At 48.9% G+C, this 19,871-nt stretch overlaps 1 protein-coding gene across 1 annotated transcript in view; it reads left to right on the forward strand.

Moving 5' to 3' along the window:
• The window catches only part of pgbd5 (piggyBac transposable element derived 5), a gene marked incomplete at both ends in the record, with an annotated part of 37,374 nt that overhangs the window by 4,210 nt on the left and 13,293 nt on the right, over nucleotides 1-19,871 (forward strand). Inside the window, 2 exons of the mRNA XM_084460758.1 lie at nucleotides 11,814-11,996; nucleotides 13,012-13,262. Of these exons, the coding sequence (XP_084316884.1) occupies nucleotides 11,814-11,996; nucleotides 13,012-13,262 (434 nt within the window). The remainder of the gene's footprint in view (nucleotides 1-11,813; nucleotides 11,997-13,011; nucleotides 13,263-19,871) is intronic.

The following is a 19,871-nucleotide window of genomic DNA, read 5'->3' on the forward strand; positions in this document are numbered from 1 at the left end:
GGTGTAGGGAGGTGTGTGGAGCTAGCTAGGGTGTGTGGCGTAGGGAGGTGTGGGGGGCTAGGGTGTGTGGTGTAGGGAGGTGTGTGGGGCTAGCTAGGGTGTGTGGTGCTAGCTAGGGTGTGTGGTGTAGGGAGGTGTGTGGGGCTAGCTAGGGTGTGTGGTGTAGGGAGGTGTGTGGGGCTAGCTAGGGTGTGTGGTGTAGGGAGGTGTGTGGGGCTAGCTAGGGTGTGTGGTGTAGGGAGGTGTGTGGGGCTAGCTAGGGTGTGTGGCGTAGGGAGGTGTGTGGGGCTAGCTAGGGTGTGTGGTCTAGGGAGGTGTGTGGAGCTAGCTAGGGTGTGTGGTGTAGGGAGGTGTGTGGGGCTAGCTAGGGTGTATGGTGTAGGGAGGTGTGTGGGGCTAGCTAGGGTGTGTGGTGTAGGGAGGTGTGTGGGGCTAGCTAGGGTGTGTGGTGTAGGGAGGTGTGTGGGGCTAGCTAGGGTGTGTGGTGTAGGGGGGTGTGTGGGGCTAGCTAGGGTGTGTGGGGCTAGCTAGGGTGTGTGGTGTAGGGAGGTGTGTGGGGCTAGCTAGGGTGTGTGGCGTAGGGAGGTGTGTGGGGCTAGCTAGGGTGTGTGGTCTAGGGAGGTGTGTGGAGCTAGCTAGGGTGTGTGGTGTAGGGAGGTGTGTGGGGCTAGCTAGGGTGTATGGTGTAGGGAGGTGTGTGGGGCTAGCTAGGGTGTGTGGTGTAGGGAGGTGTGTGGGGCTAGCTAGGGTGTGTGGTGTAGGGAGGTGTGTGGGGCTAGCTAGGGTGTGTGATGTAGGGGGGTGTGTGGGGCTAGCTAGGGTGTATGGTGTAGGGAGGTGTGTGGGGCTAGCTAGGGTGTGTGGTTTAGGGAGGTGTGTGGGGCTAGCTAGGGTGTATGGTGTAGGGAGGTCTGTGGAGCTAGCTAGGGTGTGTGGTGTAGGGAGTTTGTGTGGAGCTAGCTAGGGTGTGTGGTGTAGGGAGGTGTGTGGGGCTAGCTAGGGTAGGGAGGTGTGTGGGGCTAGGGAGTGTAGAGTAGGGAGATGTGTGGGGTTGGGGTTAGGGCTAGGGTGTTGGGTTTAAAGGGAGCAGGCTGAAGGGGGTAGTGATGGTGTGTAGAGTAGGGAGGTGTGGGGTTAGGGGTAGGGGTAGGGTTAGGATGTTTGGTTTAAAGGGAGCAGAGTGACCTTGTCTCTCGGCTGGAGCAGATGTGACCGGCGATAATTCCATCCTGTCTCCGTGGTGATCCGGCGCCTCGTGGCGCTGCCAGGCACAGACTGTCCTGGTCACCCACACAGACCGCTGGGGCCTGGTCACCAACACAGACCGCTGGGGCCTGGTCACCAACACAGACCGCTGGGGCCTGGGCACCAACACAGACCACTGGGGCCTGGTCACCAACACAGACCGCTGGGGCCTGGTCACCAACACAGACCGCTGGGGCCTGGGCACCAACACAGACCACTGGGGCCTGGTCACCAACACAGACCGCTGGGGCCTGGTCACCAACACAGACCGCTGGGGCCTGGGCACCAACACAGACCACTGGGGCCTGGTCACCAACACAGACCGCTGGGGCCTGGGCACCAACACAGACCACTGGGGCCTGGTCACCAACACAGACCGCTGGGGCCTGGTCACCAACACAGACCGCTGGGGCCTGGGCAGCAACAAAGACCGCTGGGGCCTGGGCAGCAACAGGGATGGGGAGCGCTTGTTTTGGGCAGCACCCGAGATGGGGTGTCCTTGGTTTGGGCAGGAACAGGGATGAGGAACGCAGTTTTTGGGCAGGAACAGGGATGAGGAGTGCTTATTTTGGGCAGGAACAGGGATGAGGAACACTTGGTTTGGGCAGGAACAGGTATGAGGAGTGCTTGTTTTTGGGCAGGAACAGGGATGAGGAACGCAGTTTTTGGGCAGGAACAGGGATGAGGAGCGATTGTTTTGGGCAGGAACAGGGATGAGGAGAGCTTATTTTGGGCAGGAACAGGGATGAGGAGCGATTATTTTGGGCAGGAACAGGGATGAGGAGTGCTTATTTTGGGCAGGAACAGAGATGAGGAGAGCTTATTTTGGGCAGGAACAGGGATGAGGAACACTTGTTTTGGGCAGGAACAGGGATGGGGAGCACTTGGTTTGGGCAGGAACAGGGATGAGGAGTGCTTGTTTTTGGGCAGGAACAGGGATGAGGAACGCTTGTTTTGGGCAGGAACAGGGATGAGGAACGCTTGTTTTGGGCAGGAACAGGGATGAGGAACGCTTGTTTTGGGCAGGAACAGGGATGGGGTGCGCTTGGGGTAAATTCTGTGTGAGATAGATGACGGCAGCTCTACCACACCCTCTTACTGGTTAGAGGACCCTCTAGACCCTCTAGAGTCTAGACCCCTCTCAGCCCCGCTCGGGACAGGACCACATGCTGTGATGTGAGGCAGTTTCAGAGAAGGGGACCGGTGATGTTACAGACTGCTGCACTCAACTCCTCAGAACCACGCCCGATCTACACACGCTCGTCAGAGCGTTCAGAGTGTGTGTGGATGTGTGTGTGTAAGAGTGAGTGTGTGTGTGTGAGTGTGTGGGTGTGTGTGTGTGTGTGTGTGTGTGTGTGTGTGTGTGTCTGCCTCAGTCAGTCATCCATTCTGCCCGTTAAGCAAGTCGCTGTTGACACAGTTTCCAGGTGTGTGTTGCTGAATGGGATGTTTGGCAGGATGAGCAGCAGGTCTTGTACAGGGTCCAGCAGGTCCAGTCTATGCTATTATCTCTGTTTCGCTCATTAAATATGTTAAAAATGTAATTGTTCCTTTGGGTGAATTTTGGAGCTTCCATTGATGTTGACACGGAGGGGCGTTGCGCCTAAAATCCTTCGTTCCTCAGATTAATGTAAATGGACTGAACTTACAATATATACTGTAGCACTTTATCCAAAGCACTTTACAATGAAGACCTCTTATTCATCCATTCACACCCTAATGGCAGCAGCTGCCATGCAAGGTGCTAGCTTGCTCACTACAGTAGGAGCAATTTGGGGTTCAGTGTCTTACCCAAGGACACTTGATCATTGGATGACCTGCTCCACATCCTGAGCTACAGCCGCCCCGATGCTTGCTCTGCAATGTAGCTGCTTGTGTTCACAACACAGCCATACTGGCCTTTCTGTGGAATGTTCCTTGGTCTTGAAGCAGGAAATTGGCTGTGCAGAATTCCAGGGATGTACAGTAGATCCCTGCTCCCATTCACACACACCCCCATGCAGGCATGTTCTACACTTTGCAAGGTTAGACTGCATGTCCGAATGGGGCTTGTTGTGGCCGAGTACTTAGATGTCCAAATCAAATCAAACTTTATTTGTATAGCACATTTCATACACAGAGGCAACACAATGCGCTTTACAGAGAGCAATGAGAGGGTGGGCATAGGTCCCACCCCTACATATTCCAGAGGGAAGCAAAAAAAACTGTTTCACCCCGGGGCCAGAAAAGTGAGCTGTAAAAATTCTTCCCTGACCTCTCTCAACGAGACGATCGAGCAAGCTCCTGGGAAATGTTTGTCTATTGGCTAAGAACATATACTGTACAGAGCAGTAAACATGGGCTAGATACTTCATAAGAGAGACATGGGGTCCAGAGTTTGGGCTGGTAGACAGAACTCTGTCTGCTAGAGGGACAGCTCTCTGCTAGAGGGACAGCTCTCTGCTAGAGGGACAGCTCTCTGCTAGAGGGACAGCTCTCTGCTAGAGGGACAGGCTGTCTGCTAGAGGGACAGCTCTCTGCTAGAGGGACAGCCCTCTGCTAGAGGGACAGCTCTCTGCTAGAGGGACAGGCTGTCTGCTAGAGGGACAGCCCTCTGCTAGAGGGACAGCTCTCTGCTAGAGAGACAGCTCTCTGCTAGAGGGACAGCTCTCTGCTAGAGGGACAGCTCTCTGCTAGAGGGACAGCTCTCTGCTAGAGGGACAGCCCTCTGCTAGAGGGACAGCTCTCTGCTAGAGGGACAGGCTGTCTGCTAGAGGGACAGCCCTCTGCTAGAGGGACAGCTCTCTGCTAGAGAGACAGCTCTCTGCTAGAGGGACAGGCTGTCTGCTAGAGGGACAGCTCTCTGCTAGAGGGACAGCCCTCTGCTAGAGGGACAGCTCTCTGCTAGAGGGACAGCTCTCTGCTAGAGGGACAGGCTGTCTGCTAGAGGGACAGCTCTCTGCTAGAGGGACAGCTCTCTGCTAGAGGGACAGGGAGGGGTGTGTGTAGACCAGGGAGGGGTGTGTGTAGACCAGGGAGGGGTGTGTGTAGACCAGGGAGGGGTGTGTGTAGACCAGGGAGGGGTGTGTGTAGACCAGGGAGGGGTGTGTGTAGACCAGGGAGGGGTGTGTGTAGACCAGGGGTGGGTGTGTGTAGACCAGGGAGGGGTGTGTGTAGACCAGGGAGGGGTGTGTGTAGACCAGGGAGGGGTGTGTGTAGACCAGGGGTGGGTGTGTGTAGACCAGGGAGGGGTGTGTGTAGACCAGGGAGGGGTGTGTGTAGACCAGGGAGGGGTGTGTGTAGACCAGGGGTGGGTGTGTGTGTAGACCAGGGAGGGGTGTGTGTAGACCAGGGAGGGGTGTGTGTAGACCAGGGAGGGGTGTGTGTAGACCAGGGGTGGGTGTGTGTAGACCAGGGAGGGGTGTGTGTAGACCAGGGAGGGGTGTGTGTAGACCAGGGAGGGGTGTGTGTAGACCAGGGAGGGGTGTGTGTAGACCAGGGAGGGGTGTGTGTAGACCAGGGAGGGGTGTGTGTAGACCAGGGGTGCCCAGTACGTCGATGGCAATCGACTAGTAGATCTCAGAGACTATGCTGGTAGATGATGGACCAGTAGATCTCAGAGGCTGTGCTGGTAGATGATGGACCAGTAGATCTCAGAGACTATGCTGGTAGATGATGGACCAGTAGATCTCAGAGACTATGCTGGTAGATGATGGACCAGTAGATCTCAGAGGCTGTGCCGGTAGATGATGGACCAGTAGATCTCAGAGACTATGCTGGTAGATGATGGACCAGTAGATCTCAGAGGCTGTGCTGGTAGATGATGGACCAGTAGATCTCAGAGGCTGTGCTGGTAGATGATGGACCAGTAGATCTCAGAGGCTGTGCTGGTAGATGATGGACCAGTCAATCTCAGAGGCTGTGCCGGTAGATCTCGAGCCATTCAAAAGAAAAGCCTTAAAAAAGGCGTCACCTCTCTTGTAGTCCAAATGAGCAACTTTTTCCTCCTGCTACCTTGTAGATTACAAGTGTGGCCGTTTTGTTCTGCAGTTTAGCTGAGTATTTTAATGATTAAATCATCTGGGCTGATTTCATCATTGTTTAGGCTCGTAGGTGCAGCTGCTACAACTCGTTTTATACAATCGATTTGGTACCAGGGTAAACTAGAGGGCTGATAGTAGCCCAGCAAAATCAATCAGGAACTCAAAAAAAGTCAGGATTATGCAACCCTGGCTGATCCATTCTGTGCAAGTCATCAGAGTGTATTGTTCTGTGTGACTGAGTCATTTAAGTAGGCTAAAGACACTGGTCTGACAACTAGCTGACTGATAAGATTGTGCAAGGCATACATACAACAAAGTTAACGTTCCACTTCCAGTGTGAAGTAATAGGTAGCTTGATTAATACATGTATTCTTTGATTTTGAAACAGTAGCCGTATGTATGTTGTTATTTTGGTTGTATGTTGGTATTTTTAATGGGTTTTCAGCAATGGGATTCTTTTTAAGATAGGATATGACTTTAATGAGACGTGAATTGAAACCTAGAGAATGTTAAGTTACAAGTGACAGAAGGGCGCTGGTTCCAGGGGTGGTACATCTTGCTGAGCTGGTTGTTTTAAAAGTATCTCACAAGCCACCGCTGGTGTGGACATAATAGCAGGGACAGAGGGCTAGCGCTAGCCATAGCATGCTGTAGCACAGCCCAGGTTTACTGTAGCGAAGGACGCTATTTTACAGTCGTTTACTGTGATCTAGGGTGGGTGAGTGATGGACTCTGCCCTCGCCCTCCTGTTGAAAGTATTGACTTTATTCAGACAGGAAATCCCCCGCAGAGGAGCAGAGCATGAGAACAGGAACACGCCGAGGATTACAGATGCATCATGGGCTGTTATGTAACATTATGATAGCTGGGATTCAGGTTGATAATCCCTGTATCCCTCTGCTGAGTGGCAGGGCGTATCTCCCATCTGCACAGGGCGTATCTCCCATCTGCACAGCGCGTATCTCCCATCCGCAGGACATCTCATGGGCTCATACAGGACTAACCCTAACCCTAACCCGGTGTTTCTGTCTGCCTCAACAAACACATTATTACAGTCAGGGTGAATGGTGTATACTGTACCTATTACACATTAATCTCCTCTTATAAGACTCGCAGCATAGTTATACCAGCTAGCTACTGTATGTGTGTCTGTAACAACACAACAACACAAATTAATAATCAGTTTGAAAGGCAGGATCAAAGCTGGGCCCATACCCTAACCCTAACCCTAACCCTAACCCATACCTGCAGTGTTCATCAAGAACCCCTTGTGAAGATCTGCAGCTACAGAAGCATTCATCCTTCATTCTCATCCCTTCATCCTCATCCCTTCATCCTCATCCTTCATCTTCAGTTATCAAGGAAGGGACCATGGGATTGGTGGTGGTGGTGGTGGTGGTGGTGGTGGTGGTGTGTGTGTGTGTGTGTGTGTGTGTGTGTGTGTATGTGTGTGTGTGTGTGTCTGTCTGTCTGTCTGTGTTTGTGTGTGTGTGTGTATCTGTCTGTCTGTCAATCTGTGTTTGTGTGTGTGTGTGTGTGTCTGTCTGTCTGTCTGTCTGTCTGTCTGTCTGTCTGTCTATCTGTGTGTGTGTGTGTGTGTGTGTGTGAGTAGGAATCTTTCTCGAGGAGATAAAACAACTATTTGACCACAAATGATGCTGATTTTGCAGTTATTTTGGGGTTATATTTCTACCTTTGAATTGTGTTTACTGAAATGAGTATAATATAATTATATAATACCTGTCCGTCTGGAAACCCAAATCAGTCATGCTCTATATTATATTTTCCTTTCGATTCATAAAAGCAGTAGCGTAATGATTGAGTGGAGAGGGTCTGGAGCTGACTGCTGCTGGAGCTACAGTACAGCAGATGGACCATTAAGGCCCTCAGACATACATGTATTCTGAATACAGAGAGGCTGCTTTGACCGCTCTGGCCCATTTCTGCTGTACGTCGACATTGCTGCCATATTGGAGAGGGAACACTGGCCTGTAAACACATACAAGTATACAGGGGAGCTGTGTTTTTTTCTGGATAAAAAGCAATATAACGTTTACAACTGATTTCAATTAGGGACTGTTTATTATTTACAATCAGGGGTCACTGGAGGACTTAAGAGTGCTCGGAAATAAAAAATGTGTGACCCTCCCTTTGACAGAAATATATTTTTCTTTCCCTCCCCGAGTGAAAAAATGAATGGGCAATATTCATTTTAATATGGTGTTACTTGAAATAAGAAGAAAACAACTTGAACACAGAGTTAAAATCGAGTCAAACACAGAGAGATTAGCCTACTTGGAAAACATACCGCATGTCGGCATCTGTTCGTTCTGCACACAAGCTGCTTAATCTACCCCGTCATCACCAGCAGAGCGCCACTGATGTCATCACCAGCAGAGCGCCACTGATGTCATCACCAGCAGAGCGCCACTGATGTCATCACCACCAGAGCGCCACTGATGTCATCACCAGCAGAGCGCCACTGATGTCATCACCAGCAGAGAGCCACTGATGTCATCACCAGCAGAGCGCCACTGATGTCATCACCAGCAGAGCGCCACTGATGTCATCACCAGCAGAGCGCCACTGATGTCATCACCACCAGAGCGCCACTGATGTCATCACCAGCAGAGCGCCACTGATGTCATCACCACCAGAGCGCCACTGATGTCATCACCAGCAGAGCGCCACTGATGCGCCAGACGCTGTGCACGCCCACTGTATGGACAGGCCACGCCCACTGTATGGACAGGCCACGCCCACTGTCAGGACAGGTCACGCCCACCGTATGGACAGGCCACACCCACTGTCTGGACAGGCCACGCCCACTGTCTGGTCAGGTCACGCCCACTGTCTGGACAGGCCACGCCCACTGTCTGGTCAGGTCACGCCCACTGTCTGGACAGGCCACGCCCACTGTCTGGACTGGCCACGCCCACTGTATGGACAAGCCACGCCCACTGTCTGGTCAGGTCATGCCCACTGTCTGGACAGGCCACACCCACTGTCTGGACAGGCCACACCCACTGTCTGGACAGGCCACGCCCACTGTCTGGACAGGCCAAGCACAACGATCGACTGATAGGACTGATAGGGCTGATAGGGCTGATAGGGCTGATAGGGCTGATAGGGCTGATAGGGCTGATAGGGCTGATAGGACTGATAGGGCTGATAGGGCTGATAGGACTGATAGGGCTGATAGGGCTGATAGGACTGATAGGACTGATAGGGCTGATAGGGCTGATAGGACTGATAGGACTGATAGGGCTGATAGGGCTGATAGGACTGATAGGGCTGATAGGGCTGATAGGACTGATAGGGCTGATAGGGCTGATAGGACTGATAGGGCTGATAGGGCTGATAGGGCTGATAGGACTGATAGGGCTGATAGGGCTGATAGGGCTGATAGGACTGATAGGGCTGATAGGACTGATAGGGCTGATGGGACTGATAGGGCTGATAGGACTGATAGGACTGATAGGACTGATAGGGCTGATAGGGCTGATAGGACTGATAGGGCTGATAGGACTGATAGGGCTGATAGGGCTGATAGGGCTGATAGGACTGATAGGGCTGATAGGGCTGATAGGGCTGATGGGACTGATAGGACTGATAGGGCTGATAGGACTGATAGGGCTGATAGGACTGATAGGGCTGATAGGGCTGATAGGGCTGATAGGACTGATAGGACTGATAGGACTGATAGGGCTGATAGGGCTGATAGGGCTGATAGGACTGATAGGACTGATAGGGCTGATAGGGCTGATAGGACTGATAGGGCTGATAGGACTGATAGGACTGATAGGGCGCCAAAGAGAAACGATACACTGGGTCATGCAAAACGGCTGGCTGAATTCCCAAAAGATGAAGAAACATTTCATTTTGATCGATTCTCATTTGTATGGCTGGACTCAAATGAAAAACAGTAACCCTCCCCTGGACTCAAATGAAAAACAGTAACCCTCCCCTGGACTCAAATGAAAAACAGTGACCCTCCCCTGGACTCAAATGAAAAACAGTAACCCTCCCCTGGACTCAAATGAAAAACAGTAACCCTCCCTTGGACTCAAATGAAAAACAGTGACCCTCCCCTGGACTCAAATGAAAAACAGTAACCCTCCCTTGGACTCAAATGAAAAACAGTGACCCTCCCCTGGACTCAAATGAAAAACAGTGACCCTCCCCTGGACTCAAATGAAAAACAGTAACCCTCCCCTGGACTCAAATGAAAAACAGTAACCCTCCCCTGGACTCAAATGAAAAAACATGACCCTCCCCTGTTTTCCTCCAGTGACCCCCTGACATACATTTTGATCTGTCCCTTAGTCGTTTTTATGATCTACATGGAGTACAAAAAAAAGTTTTGTCTCCAGTCACTGCTAGACGCTCAAGAGAGGAGCGTGTATCTGTTACGCTTACTGTACATTAACTGAATTACTTGGTGTAAAATAACTCATTGTCATAAGGAATTGTAAAACCCTAACCCTAACCCTAATACTTGCGGAGACAGATACTATAAAGTAACATAATTTAAAGCAATACATAGTTTTATAGTGTAGAACCGCCCTGAGCTGCACACGAGGGAGCCGTCTTTTTGCAGTCGTCTGAGTTAAAGCGTCTGTCAGTGATTATAGATGAACTCTCCAGATTCATCTTTCCATGCGGATCATAAACCTTTGAATATAAAAACGACTGTGAAGTGGAAACGTTATAGTGCTTTTTATCTAGAAAAAACACAGCTGCCATGTTAAGCCGATTTGTTCACACTCTCAGTGACGCTGACGTACTGTAGGACCCCAAGGCCAACGTGGCATCTATAGTATATACGTACTGTAGGACCCCAAGGCCAGCGTGGCATCTATAGTATATACGTACTGTAGGACCCCAAGGCCAGCGTGGCATCTATAGTATATAGTACTGTAGGACCCCAAGGCCAACGTGGCATCTATAGTATATACGTACTGTAGGACCCCAAGGCCAGCGTGGCATCTATAGTATATACGTACTGTAGGACCCCAAGGCCAACGTGGCATCTATAGTATATACGTACTGTAGGACCCCAAGGCCAGCGTGGCATCTATAGTATATACGTACTGTAGGACCCCAAGGCCAACGTGGCATCTATAGTATATACGTACTGTAGGACCCCAAGGCCAGCGTGGCATCTATAGTATATACGTACTGTAGGACCCCAAGGCCAACGTGGCATCTATAGTATATACGTACTGTAGGACCCCAAGGCCAACGTGGCATCTATAGTATATACGTACTGTAGGACCCCAAGGCCAGCGTGGTATATAACCCTAACCCTCTATAGTATATATGTCTATCTTTAGGCCTATAGGCCCAGTGGGATCAAACCCCAGATCTTCCAATCATCAGGCCCAAGTCTTGTGTAACAATGTAACGCTGTGTGTAACCAGCCTACAGTATTGAGACGTCTCTGTTTTCCAAGCTTCCTCGTCTTGTTGTCACAGCGTCAAAGAGGACATGACAGCCTGCCTGCTGAATTATTTCCAGCATCTGGTTGTCGGCCCGCCCAGATGGAGATTGAGACAAACTGTGTCTCTATGAAGCCGTTGAATGATAATTCAGTTCTACAGACTCCTCCTCTCTTCTCTGTTGGGAGGGCACCTGACACCAGACTCTATTCTATTTTATTCTATTCTAATAATCTATTCTGCCTTCCTCAGCTACACCTGACCAGCTTTGCGTCAAGAGTACCACTGTTGTATTACGTTCAGTTCTGTATGTTCAAGCCTCCATCTAGCCAATCAGGAGGTGAGGTTTACACTCGAGCCAATTAGAGGATAAGGTTTACCCTCAGCTGACCAACACAGTCTGGTTTAAGAACGTTCATACTCATTACTCAGCTTGTGAAAGCTGAAAGGCTGGTTCATATATTCTGACCAATGAGTGTTGTCTAACAGATTAATATTAGCCTCTAGCATCCTGTGGTCTTATCATGATGGCAGTATGGTTGCTGTCATGTTGAGTAGATGTTAGCTGCAGCCTCAGGCTTCTGAATGACCCAGAACTGTCCAAACAACACACTCCACAAATACAAGGACCTGCTTTAAGAACCTGTCTTAATCATGTTCTTACTTGTCTTAATCAGCTCAATCATGCCAAGAGAACCTTTCAGATATGACTCACACTGTCATATACTGTAGAAGGATGGATATGGGCTGTGTCCATGGGCTGAGAGGGTGTACAGTAGTCTTACTGTAGTCAAGATTGAGCTATTCTCTGACTCACTCTCCCTCGACGGGCATTGAATGTTTTCTGCCTGAATTAAAATCCTTTGCAGTCGTGTCAGTTTCAGTGAGCACAGCCTTGTGACTAACTACTGTCCGTGCAAATAGATTATCAAGACTGGCAGTAGAGCTCAATTTAAATCTCTCTGTTTATTCTTCTGTCCCTTCAGTCGGTTCATCTTTACTCTCCGTCTCTCTGTCACCCTCTCTCTCCTCCGCGTCTCTCTGAACGCTACTCTCTCCCCAGTAGACGATAGGGTTTTAATCTCTGTTCTGTCCCTGACCCCAGGCCCCACTCAGAAGATGGCCGCCACTTCCACGGCGCTGGACTTCTTCCAGCTCTTCGTCCCCGACAACGCCATCCAGAACATGGTGACGCAGACCAACATGTACGCCAAGAAGTACCAGGAGCGCTTTGGCAGCGACGAGGGTTGGCGTCCCGTCACGGCCGATGAGATGAAGGCCTTCCTCGGTAGGTTGGACCTTTACCTCGGTAGGTCTAACGTTGATGAGATGAAGATCTTCCTCGGTAGGTTGGACCATACAGTATGAATAGTTTAAGGTTGATGAGATGAAGATCTTCCTCGGTAGGTTGGACCATATGAATAATCTAACATTGATGAGATGAAGATCTTCCTCATTAGGTTGGACCATATGAATAATTTAACGTTGATGAGATGAAGGCCTTCCTCAGTAGGTTGGACCATATGAATAGTCTAACGTTGATGAGATGAAGATCTTCCTCGATAGGTCTAACGTTGATGAGATGGAGATGTTCCTCGGTAGGTTCGACCACATGAATAGTTTAATGTTGATGAGATGAAGATCTTCCTCGGTAGGTTGGACCATATGAATAGTTTAACGTTGATGAAATTAAGATCTTCCTCATGAAGTTGGACCATACGAAAAGTTTAACGTTGATGAGATTAAGATCTTCCTCGGTAGGTTGGACCATACAGTATGAATAGTTTAACGTTAATGAGATGGAGATCTTCTTCGGTAGGTCTAACGTTGATGAGATGAAGATCTTCCTCGGTAGGTCTAACGTTGATGAGATGAAGATCTTCCTCGGTAGGTCTAACGTTGATGAGATGAAGATCTTCCTCGGTAGGTTGGACCATACAGTATGAATAGTTTAACGTTATTGAGATGGAGATCTTCCTCGGTAGGTCTAACGTTGATGAGATGAAGATCTTCCTTGGTAGGTTGGACCATATGAATAGTCTAACATTGATGAGATGAAGATCTTCCTCGTTATGTTGGACCATATGAATAGTTTAACATTGATGAGATGAAGATCTTCCTCGTTATGTTGGACCATATGAATAGTCTAACGTTGATGAGATGATGTCATGGCCTGACACCCATACAGTGCAGTGTTTTTCCGGATTGTTCAGCGCCTGAAGGTTATGTCTTAAGCGCTGGATACATCGCAATGTGCCCCCGGCGATAGACCAATCAGACATGATCCCGCCTCCCCTCCGCAGGGCTGATGACGTCCACCAGCGTGCACCGCTGCGAGTCGGTCCTCAACATCTGGAGCAGCGGCTTCTTCAGCAACCGCAGCTTCGCGCTGAAGATGAGCCAGGCGCGCTTCGAGAAGATCCTCAAGTACTTCCACATCGTGGCGTTCCGCTCCAGCCAGGGCCTGGGCAGCCAGGGGCTCTATAAGATCCAGCCCTTCCTGGAAGCCCTGCAGCAGGCCTTCAGCTGCGCCTTCAGACCCTCGCAGACGCAGGTGGGGGAGGCACACACACGCACGCACAAACACACACACAAGCGTGCACATACACCCACACACACACAGAAGCGTGCACATACACATGCACGCACGCACACACACAAGCATGCACATATACACACACACACACTTATACACACAAGCATGCACATACACATACACATACACACACACACACACACACACAGACAAGCGTACACACACATACATACAATACACACACACACACTCACGCACACACACACACTAAAGCCATGACAGCCAGGGTGTGTCAGTCAGCATAAGCCTGTCCGATGGTGCTCTGTTCAGGGTTTGTTATTCTCCCATAGGGCATTAGAGAGACAACGTTGTCTTAGCTGGGCTGTTCATCAGGAATCAGGAGGAGTTGAACAGGGGAATCAGGAGGAGTTGAACAGGGGAATCAGGAGGAGTTGAACAGGGGAATCAGGAGGAGTTGAACAGGGGAATCAGGAGGAGTTGAACAGGGGAATCAGGAGGAGTTGAACAGGGGAATCAGGAGGAGTTGAACAGGGGAATCAGGAGGAGTTGAACAGGGGAATCAGGAGAGAACCTCTTCGCTGTGTCTCCGACTCTTCTGGGAGACGTGAGCCAGTTCTCTGTTCCTGGAGAATTCTCACAGAGTCGGGCTCCTGGCAGGACTCTAGAAACAGCACAAAGCTATCTCTTGTCTGCCGGGGTTTCCAGGCCAGACGGAAATTAGCTGTGTGTTATTGTCAATCAGAATAGAGAGGAGGTTTCCTATTAAGATCCATGGTCCATGGTCCGGTCACCCATCTCTTAGTCTCAACGCCAGACCCATGAGAGTTCTTTTGCTGATAAACTATGTAAGCTACGCTAACTACGTTCCTGCATGCTGCAGATCTCTCTCTAGGTCTGGGACACTTCATGCAAAAAACTGGTGCCCAAATCCTGGCAATTCATTTGTCTCGCAGGAATCCCTGCGACACCAATCAGTAACGACTTTCGCAATCAGGCACTCCCGACCATAGATATGCCCCACCCATCTAACCTGGGCTAGCGTCTCTCATTTGCTGCTACGACCTGTCACTCTTTAAATTTTGAACCATCGATACGCCCTCAGAACACTAGCTTGGGCGGCAAAGTGGTCCAGACTCTATTATGCACAGTAGTATGCGGAGCGCAGCGATTCAGCGTGAGTCTGGAGAGACTCTACCCATCTCTAGCCAGCGGGGGGGTAAAAGGCGAGACTGATCCCAGATTGGCATTCTAGAAATGCCGGATGTGCACCTCGCAGAAATCACATAATCACATGACGGCAGCTCTGCCACATGATTGGCTGTTGAATGGTAGGTTCTGGGTTGTTGCTTTGCATGCAGATTTGGTTATCTGGTTTATTCCTCTGGGATTCCAGACCTCAGAAGTGGGACAGGAACAGATTTAGAGAGTGCCTAAACCTGTTGCTGATGCATAGGGGGTGGCATTCACTCATCGTAGGGTACAGTATTTAGGATGCAGCAGGCTTATTTTGATAGTCCCCTGTTTCTGTGTTGTCCTATTTGGGTTCGTTCTGAGTGCATCCTCCTCTCCGCTCATCTCCAGCTCTGTCCTGCTCTGTGCAGCTCTTCGGCTGCCGACACAGAGGCCAGTGGGTTGGAAATACAAAACGTCTATTCAAATTTTCTGAGTCATGTGATCTGTCCTGAGTCTGTGGTCCAGACGAGCAGAACAGGGAGGGGTGAGGCCCGTCTGAATAATGCATGTCCTCCCTCCGTCTGGGGGAGGAAGCCTCTCTCATCTCCATGTCTGTTTTCTCTTGAAGGCAGGTCGACCTGTTTCTTCGTCCGATTGCTGTAATGAACAAAACCCGGCACACTAGGGCCCTAAACAATGGTTCTCTACCCTTCTCTACAGACAGGATACACACATACACACACACACACACACACACACACACACACACACACTAACAAAACAATAACAAGCCACTAACATGTATAGTATAAGCCATGAACCGTAACCCCCCCCCGAAGACAACACCCAGACCCCCAAGACACATGAGTGCGCATCGGTCACAGCGTGTCAATCCACAGCATGTTAATCCACGGCATGTTAATCCACAGCGTGTCAATCCACAATCCACTTTGCCTCCACTATACAGTTGGAAAATTAATTTAAATACTGAGCATTGTGGCACAATTCTGCTTAGCTCTAGGTTTTTGACAAACTATTTTGCTTAGCTCTAGGTTTTTGACCTCTCTCTCTCTCTCTCTCTCTCTCTCTCTCTCACACACACACACACACATTTATGTGATGAGATGTCACACCATAGAAGGCTAGTAGAGTGTGAGGCTGTATATTTCCCCAGGTAAAACTGCTGAGCCTCTAACCCATCTGGTTTAGGCTCTGTCAGACTCAGGCCTGAGGGGGAGAGCAGATAACTCACACACACACATACTCACTCACACACACACACACACACACACACACCAGGGTTTCCGTTAGCCTGTAATTACCGTTTTTTGTCTGGAAAAATCTGCTGAAGTCCGATATATTAAAATCTCTCCGGTCATAATGTCCGGACAAAATAATTCCCCCTAATTGTATTAGGCTATAGGCTAAAATTACATTTCCATATATCATGATTCCTTTTGAATATAAAAAACGAATAGGCCAATTAATTTTGTTCCATTAATGTGTAGGCTATTGGCTAGTAGGCCTATGGGATGAAAAAACAGCCGTAAGATAGGTCTATAGGCTAGCGGGCCACCATTAATTTAACCGTTAATAACTGAGCGAATCTTGCAAGTTTGCACTACAGGGAAGCAATTGCTCAATTTCCCTGATATTGTGGCGTCACTGGCGTCAGTGATGTGTCTTATGAATCTCACATGTCTACCGCTAACATTAACTCAATATCAATATTCCCATTTGTTTATCCCGTCTATGGAAACGTATGTGCATTTGTACTTACGTGTGCCTGCCTATATTGATGATCAGGTGTTTCTCCACCTCAGGGCTGGCCAGACAGAACCATCAGAGACCATTGGGCTGAGCTGAGGAGAGAGCGACATGTTAGAGTGTATGTGTGCATATGTATATGGTGCTCTTCTGTTAATACTCATGAGGGCATTTAACTGAACAAGACTCACAGAGCCTGTGGTGCTGTCCCAGGACTGCCCCTGGCCACGCCTGTCCCCGTCTTAGCGCCTCTTCCTGTCCCGCTCACCTGCTTCTTGCTCAGTTCAAACAAGAACTGGGAGGTTGGCAACTGAGAGCATGGGAGGGGAGAGGGGGAGAGAGAGAGCGAGAGTGGGTGACCCTCTTGTTGGCTGACATGCATACTCCACAGGACCACGTGATTTCTGACACGTTTAGAGGAACAGGGCAACATGTCTACCACCCTTCACCCTCAGTAATTAAATAGATTTTGCAAGACACTATATTAGTAGTCCACATCATGATTACCTATTATGCAAAATGTGGGTAATGTGAGGGAAAACGTAGTACACAATTCTTTACCCGTTTGACGGCATGAGCAACCATTTCAACAGTTAAAAGTAACATGAAATCACATCCCAAAACCACCAAGATGGCTGCTGTAACCAAAAAAGCCAAGATGGCTGCTATAACAAATCTTGCTAGCTAGCCTAGCTCAGTTGTTGGGGCTTCTATTTTTTTTTTTTTATTTAACCTTTATTTATACAGGTAAAAAACACATTGAGTTCAGAAGACTCATTTACAAGTGTGACCTGTTCACAATCATTCAACACTCGTTACACTAAATTACAAACAACAGGACAGAATTACAAATAAAACATACAGGACTATGTGTAACAATAACAACAATAAAAGTCGGAAGTCTAAAAGGGCAAAGTGCATGGGGGATGAGAACAGGGGAGAGTTATCTTAGAGTGCAAGAACATGACATTGGCACACTCACTAGATCAGGCAATAGTCGCTTAAACCTTTTGAGAGAGATCAAATTGGACAACTTAAGACTCAGCTGTAAGGAGTTCCAAGAGGAAGGGGCTGCATATGAAAATGCTCTTTTGCCTCTCTCAGTACGGACCAGGGGGATGGAGTACGTTATGATGTCCTGAGAACGAAGGCCGTAGGTGGAGTGTTTGCGCGAAAGGAGAGTAGATAAGTAGGTGGGAAGCAGACCAAGAATGGATTTGTAAATGAAAATGTACCAGTGATGGGTTCGGCGAATGGAGAGAGATGGCCAGTTAACCAGAGAGTATAACACACAATGGTGTGTGAGTGCTTTACAGCCTGTAATGAAACGTAGCGCGCTATGGTAGGCTGCATCCAGATGTTGTAGACAGCTAGCAGAGGCATTCATGTACAGGACATCACCGTAGTCCAAGAGAGGCAGAAAGGTGGCAGCAACCAGGCGTTTCCTTGCTGCAGCTGAGAAACATGACTTGTTTCTAAAGAAAAAACTCAGTTTTAGCTTTAGTTTCTTTAAAAGATTGTCTAGGTGCAGCTTGAAGGAGAGGCTGTCATCAAGATGAATGCCAAGGTATTTGTAGCTAGACACAAGCTCAATAGGGGTACCCTGACGAGATATAATGTCAGGAAGAGCAGCTGGCCCCCGCTTGTTATTAGTGAATACCATGACTTTAGTCTTCCCTGCATTCAATACCAGCCTGAGCTGAGACATCTGGGACTGTAGGGTATCAAAAGCTGTCTGTAGAGACTCCAGAGCACGGATGATGGAAGATGCAAAACAGTACATGATTGTGTCATCCGCGTATAAATGAACCGTAGCATTTGCAATAAACCCTATTTCATTTATATAGATAGTGAAGAGGGTTGGTCCCAAGACAGAGCCCTGTGGCACCCCATTTAAGACAGTGAGCATGCTGGATGAGAGGTCACCAAACTGCACAGACTGCTTACGTTGGGACAAGTAGTTGGTGAACCAGCCTACGGCATGAGAGGACAGACCAATATCAAGGAGGCGCTGGCATAGGAAGGCGTGATTGACGGTGTCAAAAGCTTTAGATAGGTCGATAAAGATTGCAGCGCAGTGATTCTTCCTATCTAAGGCCTCTGTAATGTCGTTTACGACTTTAACAGCGGCAGACACTGTGCTATGGTGCTTCCTAAACCCAGACTGAAAGGGTGAGAGGATGTCATGTGACTCCAGGAAGTCCTTGAGCTGGACATTAATTAGTCGCTCAAGGACCTTGGCTAAGACAGAGAGCTTAGAAATTGGCCTGTAATTGTTTAAACATTTGGAATCACCACCCTTCAGGAGCGGAAGCACAAAAGCAGTTTTCCAGACCTCTGGGATGACATTATTGGAAATAGTTAAGTTAAAGATGTGTGTAATAGGTTCTGCAATGATATCTGCAGCCAGTCGCAAAAATAGAGGTGGAAGATTGTCAGGACCAGATGATTTCCTAGGGTCTAGCTCCGTTAAGGCTTTCCAAACATCACCAACAAGGAGTGGAGAAAACGAAAAGGAATGGTGCCCAGAAAGACCACTAGTGGTCCTAGCCGAAAAAGGGGGACTGGACGGGGAAGAATTTGAATTTGTTCCTGGCAAGGAATCAAATAATAAACCAGAGGCTATAAAGTGTTTGTTGAAGCAGTTTAACATCTCTGATTTATCAAACACTGGGATCGAGTTGTCAATGATATGGGGGGGTAACTCAGCAGGACCAGAGTCGACTGAGAGTGACTTCACTGTTTTCCAAAATCTCCTGGGATCATTAAGATTGTCAGTGGTCTGAGAGAGATAGAATTCACTTTTTGCTTTTTTAACACAAGCAGTGAAGCTATTTCTCGCTTGGCGAAAGGAGAGCCAATCTGTCTCAGAGCCGGACTGCCTGGCAGCGGCCCAGAGCTGGTTCCTTTTGTGAAGAAGGGATGTCAAGTCGCTGGTGAACCAGGGATTGTTTCGACCTTTCACCCGGAAGCGACGAAAAGGAGCATGCTTGTTGATAAGAGGGAGAAAGCTATTGTGGAAATATTCCCATGCAAAATCAACATCACCAAGCAGGAGAATGCGATCCCATCTGACCTGCTGCAGGTCATGAAGGAAAGCTTGCTCTGAGAAATTCTTCAGATCTCTTTTCTGGATGACACGGGGTTTAGAGCGGGGGATTTTGCAGTCCCTAATAGCTCCAATTACACAGTGGTCACTGAGGTCATTGGCAAAGACACTAGTTATAGTGAATTTATGAGGCTTATTTGTGATAATTAAGTCAAGTAGTGTAGATTTGTCTGCACACTTGGAATTGAGACGTGTGGGACCTTCAATGATTTGAGTGAAAGCTAGGGACAAGCAATAAGCTTTAAAGTCGTCTGAGGCTGAGGAGAGCCAATCCCAGTTCAGGTCCCCTATGAGGACGATTTCATTATAATGAAGCTGAGACAGGAGCTGTATTAAGGAGGGTAGAGTATCTGAGGAGGCTGATGGGGGCCTATAACAGCCAACAACAGTTAAATACTGACCTCCAGACAGATCTACATTCATGGCTAATAGTTCAAATTGCTTTGCTACAGATGTAACGAGCATAACATGAGCAGAGAGAGAAGATCTAACATATATAGCCACGCCCCCACCTCTCCGTGGCCGATCAGAGCGGTAGATATTAAATCCATCCAATG

The sequence above is a fragment of the Borostomias antarcticus genome (genome assembly GCF_949987555.1).
Source record: "Borostomias antarcticus genome assembly, chromosome: 2".
Lineage (NCBI taxonomy): Eukaryota > Metazoa > Chordata > Actinopteri > Stomiiformes > Stomiidae > Borostomias > Borostomias antarcticus.